General features: G+C 36.9%; 1 protein-coding gene and 1 long non-coding RNA gene across 5 annotated transcripts; both read left to right on the forward strand.

Moving 5' to 3' along the window:
• The first annotated feature begins 1,944 nt into the window (after positions 1–1,944).
• On the forward strand, positions 1,945–4,513 carry LOC148727418 (uncharacterized). Its single transcript, XR_015989324.1, has 2 exons — positions 1,945–2,307; positions 3,180–4,513. It is a non-coding gene; the product is annotated as an uncharacterized LOC148727418 (long non-coding RNA).
• A 2,812-nt stretch (positions 4,514–7,325) lies between these two features.
• Positions 7,326–16,130, forward strand: LOC148727419 (origin recognition complex subunit 3-like). Of its 4 annotated transcripts, none has more exons than XM_088726868.1 (24): positions 7,326–7,468; positions 7,555–7,609; positions 7,925–8,025; positions 8,243–8,378; positions 8,448–8,552; positions 8,899–8,954; positions 9,148–9,240; positions 9,490–9,538; positions 9,658–9,739; positions 10,917–11,076; positions 11,170–11,283; positions 11,523–11,659; positions 11,972–12,035; positions 12,156–12,272; positions 12,380–12,459; positions 12,728–12,814; positions 12,893–12,963; positions 13,070–13,149; positions 13,261–13,352; positions 13,590–13,665; positions 14,218–14,283; positions 14,512–14,628; positions 14,921–15,009; positions 15,585–16,130. In XM_088726868.1, the coding sequence occupies exons 1-24, from the start codon at positions 7,439–7,441 to the stop codon at positions 15,688–15,690; spliced, it is 2,163 nt and encodes a 720-aa protein (XP_088582994.1). In that variant the 5' UTR covers positions 7,326–7,438; the 3' UTR covers positions 15,691–16,130. The 4 variants fall into 4 exon arrangements, with proteins under 4 accessions (XP_088582994.1, XP_088582995.1, XP_088582996.1 ...); XM_088726869.1 differs by having other exon boundaries at positions 8,899–8,948; XM_088726870.1 differs by lacking the exon at positions 8,448–8,552.
• The last annotated feature ends 249 nt before the right edge of the window (positions 16,131–16,379 follow it).

Here is a 16,379-nt window from a genome sequence, read left to right on the forward strand (position 1 = left end):
CATGCGTTATAAGATGCCTCCCGGATGCGTGTGCTGAAGTGCGTCAATGTAGTAGAGATGCTTCTCACGCAAGCCATACAGGCGTCAGATGTTTCCCAGAGTAGTGCGTCTAATCCCGAGGTCCGAGGGGTCTTCTTAACCCGCGGTTTGCGTCACAGATCTGTGGCATGCGTTACAGATCTGTGGAATGCGTGACAAGATGCTTCCCGGATACGTGTGCTGAATTGCGTCACATGTAGTAGAGATGCTTCGCACACATGCCACACAGGCGTCAGATGTTTCTCAGAGTCGTGCTTCAAGTCCTGAGGTTCTAGGGGTCTCCTTAACCCGTGATTTGCGTCACAGATCTGTGGCAGTCGTTACAAATCTGTGGCATGCGTGAGAAGATGCCTTACGGATACGTGTGCTGAGGTGTGTAACATGTAGTAGAGATGCTGCGAACGCATGCCACTCAAGCGTCAGATATTTCCCAGTGTCGTACGGGCTCTTTGTCTTCTGGAAAAAAGGCAAATTTTTATCTCCTCTCTAGTCACCAGGACCATTGAAACAAATCTTTGAAAACAGATAAATATCTCCCTTTAGAAAGGAGAAAGATTTTTAAGGCAAATTCATTGCCATCAAACAAAATTAATACGATAACCATGGGGCAGGTACGAAAAGCAGGTCACAGGTCACAGGTCACAGAATGTTGAACTTGTGACATTTTATTGTCCTATTCTTATACGAAAACTGGACCGCATGTATATTATATGTTCATTTCTGACTACCGGAAATGGAACACTTTAATGCAACGCCTTTACTCTATCTGGTGTATAACTCTTTAATTGTGACCTGTTAATTGTCACCTGTGACCTGCTTTTTGTACCTGCCCGGTAAGCCGGTAACCATGCTGTTTGAAGAAAATATGTTGAAACAAATTTGAAAATAGTCAACAAAAAGTTCAAAACGCTAATTATCTCTGCTCTTTCTTCATTAAAGGGATGGTGTCAGGGTTAGTTACACGCCTAAACACATCAATTCTACAAATTTTTTTAATGTAAGATTTCAAACAATGAAAACTATGGTTTGGAACACATCAATAATGATTAGAATACTCTTGTTTAAAGATCAACCCAATTTTCTCTTGCTTCACTTTGAACATCTATTTGCAGGTAATTTAATAAATTATGAACCCCATTGTAACTGACGCAATATAGCAGCGCGCGAACTTAACAAATGGTAAACACCACAGCGTACACTATTGAGTTATGGATGCACGCGGGACGTCGCGAAGCACGAAAGAAGCGTAAGAGTCGTTCGAGGCAATAGCCGAGAGCAAATCTAGCTTCTTGAGTGCTTAGCAAACCTCTCAAGTGCATCCATAACTCAACAGTGTACGCTGTGGTGTTTACCAATTGTTTTATAACATAATATTGATACATTGTAGCTAAAGAGTTCCCTTTTATTTAACAAATCTAACACGACCAGAAAAAACAAGCGCGCGGAAAAAGAGTCTTTGCATTTGCTAACGTGAGCAGCGTACACCCATGGGCAAATGGGGGACGCTAAATTGACCAATCAGAGCGCGCGCTTTACTTTGGTTAGGTTAGAATTAACAATTATTAAAAACTGGATCACTGGATAATGCAATTCAAGACTTTTTATTGGCTTAGCCATTATGGTATATCAGCCAATATACCATAATCTACAAATATGGTAAGCGTACGCATCAGCTTAAAATCAAAAGGGAGCTAAAAAATCCAGTTTCTTCTTACAAAATAATAATTTCTTGGGGGCGTTTTTAATAAAACAATTATTCCACGAGCGCGCGTTGGATATGCGATAATAGATAGCCAACAAGGAGCGTAGCGCCGAGTTGGCTATAATCATCTCATATCCAACAAGCGCGAGTGGAATAATTGTTTTATTACAAATGTTAAATTAAATTATTAAATTCTATTAAATTTTTAGCTCCCGTTTAATTTTAAGCTGATATGTCCGCTTACCATATTTGTAGGTTATGGTATATTGGCTGATATACCATAATGGCTAAGCCAATAATAATTCTTGAATTGCATTATCCAATGATCTAGTTTTTAATAATTTAATTTAGTTGCAAGCGCAGTCTCGTAGCGTCAGCGTGCGACCTTTAATTTAGTGGCACGCGCGTATGGCAAGAGCTCACAAAAGCGCTGCAACAGCCCGCACGCTGTATAAAGGTTACGTTTTCTTTTGTCATCAGTTGACGCAAGATCTTTCAACTGAAAGCGAAGTTTTAGCCGCCGTGCTCAAACCTTTTTTCATTGTTCTAGTGATAGCGGCACCAAGGTAAATATTTTTCCGCCTTTTAGTTTATTTCATGAAGCAATTTGTATCCTTCTTTCTTTAATTGTGAATTCTCGTTTTGCGAACTATGTTAAAACGTAAAATTTAGTTAAAGCGAATGTTGCTAACGACATAGTTGTACCGTTAATTGATCATTGTTATTTTTCCTTTGTCTTGTAACTTTTGAGTCGCATTAAATGAATTTATCCAGTTCTTTACACGATATCATTTGTAATTCGTTTATACTTTTATTTTAGTTCTCACGGTGTTCGTTTAACAAAGTAAGAAGTTGAATAAATATTTAAGGAAATCAGTTTGTGAATTTTGTGATCACTGGAGCAATACCCATAGTTCAACAGATTCTATACAGCAATGGTAAGAACTCAATCACTCAATTAGGGCAATAATTTTTACCTTTCACAGCTGTTTTGGAGCAAGTTAATGCCAAAAAAGCACAACATTTCTTTGATTTCAACAGACGTATTGACAAAAATAAATCTGTAATTCATACATGTGTACCTTCTCAAATATAGCTGCTTTTTAGTGTCTGTTGTCCTATTGAGTTCCGAGAAGAAGAGCTAACTTCTGATTATAGTTAGTTAGTTTTCAATATTGCTCCTGTTCATCAATTAAACAAGATAACTAGCATACAAAAGTCCTGAAATGTTCATTTTCATGACGAGGGTCAATGGCCAAACTTTGTTACAAGTCTCATTTTGACAACAAAGGTTGTACATGTAACCTAAGGATTTTAAAAAACTAAAAGACCTCAGCATGATCATCTCCCAAAGTGGCCTGATAGATTCAGTCCATTTTGTTTACATGACAAAGTGGAATTGAGTTCTGAAGTTTGTACATTGATTGTCTTTTCCAAGGCAAGTGATGCGAGATCAACTCCAGGGAAGCATTTCATATGAATATTTTTGGCATTTTGTCTACCAGCACTCGATGACAAAACTTCACAGAAGGGCCAAGACATTCAGGAAATGATGTAATCTACACTAGAAGCAATGGGGAGCTTGATTTGGTTTGAATGTATGACTAATTTTGGATAACACCTACATGTAAAGTAACACAAGGCTGAGCATACTTTCCCATTGTCCATTAAGGCACAAAGTTCTATTTTTAGTGCATTGTGAGTAAAAGTTTACTAGAATTATTGTATTTGGGTTTTGTGGGCCACTATCTTCAAAAAACAACATAGAAAATTTTAGTTGAAGTAGGTGGATATGGGGTTGCAAATGGAATAATTTTTGAAAAAAGATATGTGCATAACAAGATCAGAACACAAGCAATTTTTTTTGTAATCAGATGTTGAGTAGAACTCTTAAGTGTACATTAAAATTGCTAATAATTTTTAACCCAATAAGATTTACAATTTGACCAAGAGGTTTTATTCAGTACAAAGTTCAATAGAGAGAGTGTCACCATAATATATCTCAGTAAGTAACTTATACACAACAGAGATCAATGTACAGGCAAGTGGATGATGGTATCATATGATTTAAAGTACCAGAACCTTTCAAGTTTTCTTATTATTGAAATTGTAATTTCATGCCAGTGTGTTTCCTATATTCAAGCGAAATGGAGACATCAAATGATTTGGTGAACTTTACATCATCGTTAATGCTCACCTTGACATGCTATCAACATTTGTCCTTCAGCTGAAACCTTACTCAGGAATGCAATTTTGTTAGTGTTACTTTATCGCTATACAAAAAAATATCCAAGCCTTTTTTTATTTTGGTCAGCAACTGTATGTATCAATCAGCACAATCTACTTACTGTAAATCTGATTGGTTTCTACTGTGATCTATGGTTGCTGAGCCTAGTTTACGTTTGTACTTAAGTTTTCACTAGTGATACATGAAAAAGGCATCTAGCTGTTTTCAGCCAATCAAGAGTGTCATTTTTTCATGTATATCAGCCTTGCAATGAATTAACCAAAACCAAACAGGTAACTGAAAAGGAGTTGTAGTCTACTAAATAAAGGCCTATTAATACACATGTATTGCTACCACGTTTAAATATCAATGCCTATCTGAACCATGCATACGCTGGAAGTAATGGAAATGTTAATGTCTGAATAATTCTGGGCATTACTTGGAAAACATAACACTTATCAAATTTCATTTGTAACATTAAACTACTAGGCTCCTATTCATATTTTTATAAAAGGGAAACCACTTCATTACAGAGATTCAATTTACTACTTCCTCAAATTTGGAATGAATCATAATAGACATTTAGCACCAAGGTTTTCATGTTAATGAAAAAAATACACTGTTGTGTGCTCAAATAAAATTGCACATTCACGGCTGTGGTCTAACAGCGCCCGGTGGTCCCTGGCGCCTTACTTTTGCCCTTGGGCAACTAAGGAATCTTAGTTATTTCATAAAAAGCATATGCTGGGCACCCTGGATAATACAGTTTCAGAGCACTGGGCTCCCTTCCATTTTTCTTATAGCACAGCCCTGAAAGTGTGTACATTTCTGTTTTTCCTTAATTACACTTAATAGTGTGTGTGTGTTGGGGGGGGGGGGGACAGGGGGGTCAGAGTCTCCCGCTTCCGTGCCACGCTCTCCCGCCTCCCGTACTTGTGTGCTCCCTTGCCTCCCGATCATCCCCCAACCTCCATTGTGTTGCTCCCGTCTTCAGGTTAATGAAGAGGATCAGAAACCCGGGTTTAACTTTAAAACAGAGCTAGGTTATCACAGTTTGATCGTCGCTTCTGAAATCTCGTCGTTGAGACGAAAGTCTCTGCTCACTATGTCGCGTTCCCGATGCCGCAGACACGTGGTGTTGTGCACCGGAGTTCGCCAGTATAACCACAGTGTTGAACTTTAGACAAGCAGCAGCATCAAACTCTTTATTCACTTAAGCTGGCAGTCTTTGTGCAGCACAGGCGGTAAAAACTATAGAACGGATACATGAAGGTTCGATATAAGGAAAACCGAAAGACTACGAAACTAGAAATGATAAAAATGAGGAATATTACAAGCGTAACTTACATCGGATCTTGACTCCGGGGTAAAGAACTCCTAAACTTCGTTCGGCTCCGAAATGCTTCCGCTACAGTGACTCCTCGCAACTGAGCTACTTGCTAATAGAAGGCGAATTTAGTTCTTACACTTTGACGTACGGGAAATAGAAATAAACAGTGCTTTATGTAGCTAGCTTTGAACGGACATTCGCTAGTCACGGAACAGAAATCAAACAAAGCGCGCTAACAAATTAAATAGAAAGTCATTGAAAGTTTCTTAGTGTCTTTGTGCTAAAAACGGAAGAGTTACATAAGTAAAAAAGATTAGAGTTCATATCCGTTAACGTTACACACTATGTGATGTAATAGCCATTGCCAATTCAAAATCAAATGAAAAAATCAAGAGGTAGACGTAACGTTTAGGGTTTGCTTCTTCTGTATTTGTACTTGCTTTCCCTTTTTGATGTAATTAGGACTAAATATTCGTAGTTAGTACATCAATTGTTGAACCGTTTGCATTTTGAGCGTTCAGTTTAATTGCTAGTGAAGCATGATTGAACCGTCTTGTTCGACCGATTATAAGTGTTCGATGGATTGAAATCGTCTTTTAACCTTTGCGGTTAGAAAAAGTCTTCCACGCGCCGGGAGGCCGCACTGACCTCTTCCCACTCCAAATTTTGGTTGGAGCCTCTTCTTCCTCCGAGTCAAGATAACATTCTTGATTTTCTTCAGTTTCATTTGTTTGTAAATCACATTCCCCTCGGCAGTCTGAAAGGATCTGGTAAAATCTTTCTTCAAGTAGCTCTAAACGACCGTTGAATAATCATACCGAATCTTCACCAATAACGTCACTCTTCTTGCATTTTGCTTCTTCGCTAGATGTTCCGAAGACAAAACAGCTTTCATCTATTATGACATATGTAGTACCAAAGAAATCATTTGCGTCTATCGCACGTGAAAGGAAGATAGAGGAAAAGTTGGATTTGCATTTTATTGCGTAAATCAGTTCCAGTATGTGATGACTGATACGTCTTGTGATCATACCCAGGCAAGGATACGGGCTCTACATCGGTTCTAAAGTTAGTACCTGATGGATGCACTGGTGTATCTGCCTCCTTTTCAGAACTCACAGCCTTAAAAAGCTCCTGTATTGATGTAAGAGCTTGTTCGTCGGTGCTGTCGTGTGCATCCACTGAAGTGTACATATATAAGGGGAGAAGATTTTTAGATTTTGTCTCTGCTCGAGTCCACAGTTTGTTTTCCTCTTGGCAACCTTCCATACGTGAAAAAAGAAAAAGAGATAGCCTACTTTTTGACTTGCTGCCAGGCCCTTTTAAAACGACCTATTTTTTTTCATTGATTCCTATGTTTATTTCCGTTAATTCGTATGAAATCGCATAACAGTGAGAGACAATGGGGGAAATAGAATTATTTTTTGGAACTTTTATGACTTAATTTGTTTATTTAAAGATGAAATAAACAATTTTTAAAAATCTAGTTTCCAGATGGGAATTGAACCCACGACCCTCCATGATCTAGTCGGATGCTCTAACCATTGAGCTACAGGAGACTCTGTGGTGAGCAAATTTCAATTGGTGGGTATTGGCTAGAACCGCATCACGCGGCTACACAGCCAAACATCAGACTGGAAATAAAAATAAATAAATAAATAAAAAAAAATAGTGGCAGCGCTCGGCCGGGTAGTATTTGATTTTGATTTCATTTCATTTATCTTTGGTTTCATTTTATTTCTATTTTACCTTCTACTTTCACTTGCTTTTAGTTTAAAAAGAAAAATGAGAAATAAATCGAAATTAAAAAACAAACAAAAATGATTCCTATAAATTTGAATATTTTTAATGGCAGTTCTCGGCCACCATACACATCCAAGAAAACATGTCATAAATATAAGAGAGAATACGAAGAGAGCAAAATAATAGAACAAAAACAGCAACAAAACTCAGGCAATTTGTTTTGCAGCTAAATTTTCAGCGACTTACAAACTCAAGTCAAGAGGCGGGAGTTAGGGGGGGGGGGTAGGAAGGGGGTGAAGGGCATAGGCACCTCTTGCCGGATCTCAAGGCCGAGTATGACCAACTACCTGTGAAGCTGACGTAACGCGCGCGAAAAAATTTGGATTACCTTGAAAGCATGGCGGAGGATACTAGCTCAGTTTCCAAGGTTGATTGCTTTTAATCAAGGATTTCTTGTGATAACGTTTGATTTAACTCTTTTTTAAACTCGATATTACTTGTCTTTAACTTTAGGGCTGCTTTCTGATCAAGAAATCATCGGCTCGCACTCCAAGAAAGCGTCGTGCAGGTTGGATAGATCAGCTTACTGGTCCAGCATGTCACTGTGGTTTCTTGTCAATCCGACGATCTCCCCGCAAAATCACCTGTAAAAGGGTGAACTACTTATGATTATCTTGAAAATATAAATAGATACTAGCTGAAAAATACAGTTCTGAGCTGCGATTTTTATCCTAGTCTGATAACAACCAATGAGTAGATTATTTTCGTGTGTCAATTGACTATATTCCAAACCTGTTGATATACTGATTCAAGCACAGACTCACTTGATCATGACTAACAAGTTAGTGAACGAAAGCTTTGTCTTTTTTTCTCTTTTTTTCAGAGGACATATTTCCAGATGTCGCTGGAGAAAATACAGCCCATCGCAAGCAGAGATTTCAAAACTATAAAAAGTGTTGGGAATCTATTAAATATGAAATTGAGGTGCAAGCGCCAGTGAAGTGTGATATATTGTGGTGTTTATAATGTTCCAGAGCTTGTCTTTTGCTGATGTGTTCAGGAAAAAGAGGCATGAAAAGTGTGAACTGTTCGGGAAGCTGAGGAAAATTATTCACAACTGGAAATAAATGACATACACGTAATTGATGAATACATGTATGAAATGCAATAATGATGACTGCATGTTGTTGTTTTATCTTAGGTTCTGCAGTCACAGATGAACAGTAAAATATTTTCTGACCTTCTGGAATTTTTTAAGAGGAAACAGAGTGTAAAATCATCAGAAATTGGAAGGACCAGTGTCATACAAGAAATACCTACAGCTGCTTTGATAACTGGTGAAGAGAATACAAGCCTTTTGTTTGTCACTAGTGCTATAAGCTGAACTGTGTAATTTATTATTTCAGGTGTAAATATGCCAGACCACGATGTAGTATTCTCTCAGTTAGCCACTGAATTAAACAGCCATGTGACTCCATTTGTTGCTTTACTTAGGTCCAAAGACTGCACAGGTTTGCTTTTATTCCCTCTTTGCTTTCTTTCTAAAACTCAGAAACATTATTCTTCTCTAATAGATCTTGGGTGTACAAGTAGGAGGAAGTAGTTTCCACTGACAACAAGATGTATTTTTTTTAAGTGAAATTTTATTGTAAGATTTTCAAAGTTGGTTCCTACCAATTAGCTGATTAATTATAATTTTTAATTGATATTAAATACTCTTCTTTATTTAAAAAAAGCTTGTGATTTTGTTGTAGATTAGGTTCTCTGATCATCTTCCTAGACAAGTAAAACAAATCAATGGATTTCAACATTTGTTACAATTGTTTTTTGCTTAAAATACAAATTTGTGCTCTACAGTTATGAAAGCAACAATGAAGAATGTGATATCACAGTTCATTGGTTGTGATGTACATGTGAGTTTGACTACATTGTCTGTTTTATAATTTCTTACCATGATATGATACCAATGATCATCAAGTATTTGCCCTTGGCTTAAATAAACACATTTGTTGTTCAGTAACTGGCTTACTAACTGAGAAATCAGAAAGTTTGTAATAACTGTGACTGAAAGACTTGTTGACATATCATTGTTACTTTATTTTCAAGGATGGGGATGATTTGTTTCCTTCAGAACAAGCCAAGAAAATAAGCAGTTTTACAATGCCTGTACTCTGCCATTGGTACCAGAAAATGATCAAGGTTTTGTTCTTGTTGATACAGTTTTTAATTTGCAAGTAGTCTGGATGATGTTTGTCATTCACTTTTTCTAAGTATTTTTCATCATCTGTGGCACTACAAAGGTTGCAATTAATCCTTATCTGTTTGAATTAAGATAACCTAACTTAAGAGGGACACCATTAATATTGTCATCGTGATTTCACAGTATGTGGGATTTCAAACCAAAGGTGAATTGGGGATAATGACTGGGTTGAACTGTTTGTGTTTCAGTACAGCTATCCAAAGAGAAGACAGAGCAGACAGCAGTCACAGTTTTCAGGTGAATCATAGCAGTTTTTCATCATATTCAGTTTTCATATTTTAAATTTACTTATTATTATTATTTTTTGTTTTTATTTGTTTTAGTTTTTTTTCTGACTGCCATGTTCCCTTTTTCAGATCAACCCCCTTTGGTTGTCATTTTTGAGGACTTTGAGGGTTTTCTTCCAGCTGTCATTCAAAACTTTGTGATGATTTGCAGGTATAAGTTGCTCTTAGTCATTAAGAGCTGTCTGTTTTACCTTCCTCTCCTCAGTGAAAAAATTGTCATTTTTAAGTCAGAAACAAAAATTGAACTTGTCAAACTAACAAATATTAATTTTACCAGTGAAGAAATTCTATATTGAAAATTATGAGCAATGGTACCGAGAATGAGAAGGGTTTTTGTAGTTATTGCCTCCTTCAGGAGGCAAAGCCACACATGTTGTCAAGATGAGTGAGGGTAACAATAGAATTTTGATCTTGGCCCAATTTTGACCGTGTGTTTCCTGGTGCTATACTTGTCTTTGTTTTGAGTACCACTGACAGTAAATGATAAACATCTCCAAATAATTTCAGGTTGGCACTTTAGAAACAAAGCTTTTTGTGGCAGAAATATTTTGAAAGGTGTGATTGGGGTATCATGAAAACTTAACCCTAAGTAATTTTTGTTCAAAGAGAATGCATTTTACTGTTTGAATCAGTGATATGCCTAGTAGATCTAAAGATTTAATTTTTTCAGCTCTGACCATGACACCACAGAAGATGATAAACATCTCAATAATTTCACAGTGGCACCTCCAGCAGCATGTGATTGAAAACAAGACTTTTCATTGCAGCAATATCTAAATAGGTTAAATATAATAATAAAATTCTAAATAAATCCCAAAGAGCCGCTTAATTTGCAAAGCGAGGAAGGTCCAGAGTTTAACGGGGTGACCCTAGTCAAAAGAATGATGTAACAGTGGAATGGCTGAAAATCCTATACAGCACAATGTCTTGTGGTATGAAATAAAAGTCTCACAAAAATGGAATGAAAACAAAATAATTTATGTTCATCAGCTAAAATTAAAAGGAGCATGGGTTAATCTAAGAGGATACACCAATACAGGAACAGTGAGGTTCTTGAGCTAGCCCCTGTTAAATATCACACTTCTATAATTACAGGTTTTCTATTTTACAGGTTAGACAAATCTTCTGCAACACCACCCTTTAGCATCATTATACAACCTCTAGTTGTTTTCATTGCTACAAAAACTATTACCAAAATTATGCTCTATCAGTAGCCACATGCAGTCTGAAACAGCCAATTTTTTTAAAAATGTACTCCCCTATTATACTTTTAATTAAACTTCTGTTCGCTGTATAGTCTCTATTTTCTAATTTCTTTTCCTTAACAGTCAGTACTTGAGTGAACTTCCTTTGGTGCTGGTCTTTGGAATTGCTACAGCAGTGACAACTGTTCACAAAGTTTTGCCACATGCAGTATCAAGTCTGTTGTCTATTGAGAGATTCCAGTCAGAGCCATCACATGTTTGTGTTCTAGAGATCATAAGCAAGGTGAGCCTAAAGTGCAAAGTCTTCCTAGTGTACAGTAACAATAATTTTGTACAGTGTTATGATGTTATAAATATAGAAGAACTCTTTTCCTAGGTTTTGATGACTGCCAGATTTCCATTCAAGCTTGGTGCTCGGGTGTTGAGATTACTGTATGAGAATTTTCTGTTCCATGATTTCTCACTTCAGAACCTTGCCAGAGGACTTCAGGTATTTTTAACATTTACAACTGAGAATTTGAGCCTTCAAACCTACATTTAAGTTTCATTTTGATCTCTCTTAGGGCTAACATGCATAACTGGCAGTTTTATGTATCTTGTAAGTGTTAGGTTAGTTAATTGGACCTGTGAAAATGAGTAGCAAAGCTCAGAGGTTAAAGGTGGTAAAATGCCAGGTAGCCGATACTTTCTTGTTTTGATTTTAAGTTGATTTTTTTTTCCATTTTTCAGTTTTGTTTGATGGAGCATTTTTTTGAAAGTCCTTTGAGCGTGCTCTGTTGTGTGTCATCAGATGACAGGAAAGATTTGCTCAATGAAATGAGTCACAAACAAGTGGAGATGTTTAGGAAAACAAAGTCTTTTCGCAAGTAAATTTTGCTCTTTAGTTTGTAAATGCTCATCTTTCACTCCACCAGGTTTTGCAGCAGAACCTTTTATTTATGTGTGGGATCTGTAAGAATTGGGAGCATATACAATACTTGAAAGCTTCATTTTATTCTATTGAAGTTGGAAAGGAATGAAGGCTTCTTTTCTCAGAGCAGGAAAATTTCTGTAAAGGTTCAAATTCACTTTCAAGACAAACACCTTTGTTTTCCATATTTCTACTTGTAGAGAGCTGGCTTTTTGCTGAGAAATTGACTGAAAATTTCTTTCATGAAGACCATCTTTTCTTGTTATAGGTATGTTGAATCTGAGCCTCCATCAAGGCAACTGTCATTATTACTTGATGACTCCTTTACTAAGGTTAGCTTGTCAGTTGGTGTAGAAACCATATTTAATGAAATTTGAATGATTTGGATGTCTGGTTATTTCTAGTCATACACTAACCATATCTTCCACCAACTTTTTATTCAATTGTTACAGGAAACAATAGCTGAGCTGTTAGAAAGCTTTGATCAGTACCACTGGAATTTCTTCCCTGTGTTACATTGCCTCCATATTCTCACATGTAATCTTCCAAAACATCCTTTGGGAAAGAAGGTTGTACAATCATGCACCTAAAGAATTAGGGTTGAATGTTTTCTCATTTTTATATGTTTTGTTCTCCATTCATTAACTAAATGTTTGATTTCTCTTGACATTTTCAGCCCTGTGACGTTTATGAAAACAGTTTGACAATGAATATTTATGACCAAGAAGAATATAAGGAGGCGCTGTCTTTGCTCAGGTGTTTGACTACGTTTGTTAGGATCTTTATCGAAGGTTTCATACAGTTTTCCAAAATTTTTTATCATGTATTGAAAATAAAGACATTTATGAGCCTAAGTGTTGTAGGAACCTTTCATCTCCAGGAATTTATGCTTCTGACTTGATGTCATGCTTTGTGAAATGTTCAATGTAATATGACTATTACAGTTCCAACAATAACTTAACACCAAAAGTTAGCATTTGATGGGCAGCTACATTTATTAACTTTTCTTCCTTTATATCCACAGAGTTTGTTCAAGAGATGAGCTTCTTCCTCTTCTTAATAAATGTGTGAACATTTTAGGGAATGCTGTGGACTCTCCTGAAACAGAGAGGTGATTTTATTTTTTTCCCTTTGCAGTTAAGGTGGTCAGTATTATTTCACCCACCATTGGCTATATGTTACTTTTTAGGAACTGCCAAAAGCTCAAGGAATCAAGAGATTGTATTGCTGGATTGCTTAAACAGTTTGACAAGATAAGTGGTAAATAAAGATGTTTGAGTTGTTTTGCATGTGTTTGTAACACAGTTATCAAATGAATATCATTAATAGTTAATTAATAGTGTTTATCATTGCTTTTTATTAACAGGAATCCAAGAGACTCAGGGGAAAAGTTCCACTCCAAAGGAAGCACTCTCTACTGTTACAAACAGATTTGAACTTCAAGAGGTACAAATAAGCAGAAAAACAACACTTTGCCCTTTCAGCTTTCACTGTTTTCTCTCTTGCATGGTATTTAAATTACTTTTAAATGAATGATTTTTTTTTACTCTATAACAGAGACTTATGAGTGCTGCTAAACAAAAGAAGAAAGAATCCCCATATGATAAGTTGCGACAGAAAACAATCGATGCTATGGATGAGATGTTTAGGTAAAACAAATTTGAATTTCAATTGGCTCTTTTTTTGCACACCAGTTAATGGGCTTCTATGGGTCAGTGATAAATAAACAAATGTACTAATGGTGAGGTATGAAAGGTCTGAGTTCAATTTTGCAAGGCACTGAACTCTACTAGGATAAGATGATGTTCAGCCGGACAAGTTTTTCAGTCAGAAAGTTACTGCTGCAATAATATTGAATTTTTATCCCTTTTTACTTTTCTCAATAGAAGAGTTTTGACCTGTCCAAGAAACATGCCTCTGCATGAAGTCATTTACTATGACAAGTTACAGGACACAAGAAAGGTTTGCATGCAGTCATAGTTTGTAAATATGTTATTCACCAGGTGATAGGACTGAATGGATGAAAGCTATGCCCAAGGTCTTGAGTATGGCCCAAAACCAAGGCCAGTAAATAACTTCTTTATTTTTCTCAGCTGATTTGCTTTTATCTGCTTTGCCACAATTGGTACAGGAAGAATTTTGGGCTGTGGCATGTATTATTAAAAAGCTGGACTGGCCACATTTGAGTGATTAGCCCACCAGATTCTAGAATGTAAGATTCTGACCCACCTGAATGGATCAGAAAAAAAGTACTGGTATTGTCCAGTAGCTATGAGGTGTAAAAATGAGTGTGGTCACTCATGGTGTTGCACTCATCTACCAGCTTAAACTGAAATTCTCTGCAATGCTTATGAATAGCCAAATGGATAAGCTGTGATGGTTGGGGTTGTTTTTTTTCTTTAACTATTAACATGTCATTTGTGTTTGATCTATGATTATCCTATTATGAAATTGTGTTTCAGTGGCCAGTCATGATCTGTCCTAATTGTTTGCCCTGGTTGTTTCTCATTTTAGCACTTGGTTGGAATGCCCCGCATAGCCATACAAACAGCTCTTAGTAACCCTCAGCATTACCTTCAAGTAAGTCCAGCTCTCAATACATAAATATTATTTTCTGGGTGGGGTGTCCATGTGGGAAAAAACTGTTCAAGGTTTCAAGTAGGCTGAAGGTCTCAGGCTGTACTAAGACTGAGGACACACCTTTTCCCATATAAACCAATGTAGCCTGGTAAATAACTCCATGATTGCTATTTCTTTCTTGTGGCACATTAGAAGAGTATCTAAGTGATGGTTTTTCTCAATTTCCAGTGTGATTGTTGTCAGACAGACATAGGGACAGTTCAGGACACCTTGCCTGATGTATGCATTGCTTATAAACTACACTTGGAGTGTGGCAGACTAATCAATCTTTATGACTGGTTCCAGGTTGGTGGCCCTTTTTAGTTGTTCTTTTTGAGCCTTGCTCTAACAAATTTGAATGTCAAGATTACTGCTTTAAAGGTACTCCAAAATGTATGGGTGCTGCTATCTCTAATCTTTGGTTACTTCTAATGTTCATTGAATACAGTTTTGTCAGTAGGCCTTGTGGTTAGGAGATATGCTGCAAGATAAGGAATTGTCCAGTTGGTCCTCTCAATGCATCCTTTGAAAACGTTTCCAAATATTTTAATTTCTTTCTCTACAGATTTGACTCACACTCTGATTTCCTTTGTTTTAGGCATTTACAGCTGTTTTGGAACCTTTGATAGAACATCAGTCCCTGAAATGTTCTCCAAAGAAGAAACAGAAAATGGATGAACAGTTACAGTATCTTTGTAATTAATAGATGTTTGGGTTGACAGATGGAAATGTGTCCCTTTAGACTAATATTAAATGGTTGATTCCAAGTTATTCCGACAGTTTCACAGGTCAATTCATTTGTCCTTCCATCTGTCAGTCAGTTTGTCAGTCAGTCTGTTAGTCCATCAATCTCTTTGTCAGTGTGTCATTCATTCCATCGGTTAGTTGGTCTATAGCACATTTTATTACATGACTTGGGCAGTCAGAGGGCCAATAACTAAAATAAACCAATCAAAATGCTCTATTGCTGGTGCAATATTCTCTAAGTATTGGACCGGGCACTGTCCCGAATGGTCCTGAATTATACCACACTTGTGTCCCTTTGAACTTCAGTCGTATAATAAATCTCTTATTAACCAAGCTTGCTCAGGACCGTACAGGAAGAATATCAGTGCTCGTCTTTTTTGTATGGACCTCGCTGCACTCGGTCCATACTGTCAAGACCTCAGGTCGATATTCTCCCAGTACGGCCCTCGCGCTTGGTTAATAAGATATATGTATTTAAGGACCAAAGAGTTACTCTTACCTTAACTCTGTTGTAGTGCTCGTTTTATTCAAGCTGTTTCAGAACTTCAGTTTCTTGGATTCATCAAATCAACTCGACAGAAAACTGATCATGTACAGAGACTCACTTGGGGAGCATGTTGATATAAAATTGTCCTTACCATCTCATTTTGCAATAACTACAGTGACTGTTTTGTTAATTTAAAAGTGATGTAGAAAGTCCTGCAAGAGGAACCAGCTTTTCAAGGAAATAGAGACATTTTTTGGGAGATACAATTAAGTCTTGCATCCCTTTCCACTAAATGATATAAATGGATACTGGTAATTTGTAATTAAAAAAGCCTAGCAATTTGTTTGATTATTTGCGATGGACAGGTTTGCAATCCAGAGGGAGAGACTTGCTTACTCTCATTTTCATCACTGACAGCAATCAGGGAGAAGCAGTGACCAGCCATAATGGGCAATTAGCTTTGCAACTTAACCTCAAGTCAATGTACAAAGAATTTGGTTGTCATGGAATTCAACTCATGTTTCCTTAATGTTAATCACCCATAGAATTAAAATGTTATATCTGTTGTTTCAAATTGTTTTACCAGTAAAGGCTGATAGTTTCTAAAGAAACTGTTTGGGGCTGCGTCGGTGGGGGTAACGAAATAATTTCAACCAATTGAAATTTGTGGGAACATTCCCATGTTCCCACCAATCATGTTGCTCCATTTTCTGCCTTTAAAAGCACACACAACCCACAATTCCTCTTTTTGCTCCAAAGAGGGGCTAACACTCGAAACGTCAGCTTTTATAATCGTAACGGTGGCCAATTTACCATTTCAACT

This window comes from Stylophora pistillata, chromosome 7 (assembly GCF_964205215.1).
Source record: "Stylophora pistillata chromosome 7, jaStyPist1.2, whole genome shotgun sequence".
Lineage (NCBI taxonomy): Eukaryota > Metazoa > Cnidaria > Anthozoa > Scleractinia > Pocilloporidae > Stylophora > Stylophora pistillata.

Coding starts and splice junctions, on each gene's coding strand:
- LOC148727419 (XM_088726868.1), top strand. CDS start 7,439: ATGGCGGAGGATACTAGCTCAGTTTCCAAG. Junction 11,077..11,169: donor TTCTAGAGATCATAAGCAAG/GTGAGCCTAAAG, acceptor CTCTTTTCCTAG/GTTTTGATGACTGCCAGATT. Junction 12,273..12,379: donor AACATCCTTTGGGAAAGAAG/GTTGTACAATCA, acceptor TGACATTTTCAG/CCCTGTGACGTTTATGAAAA.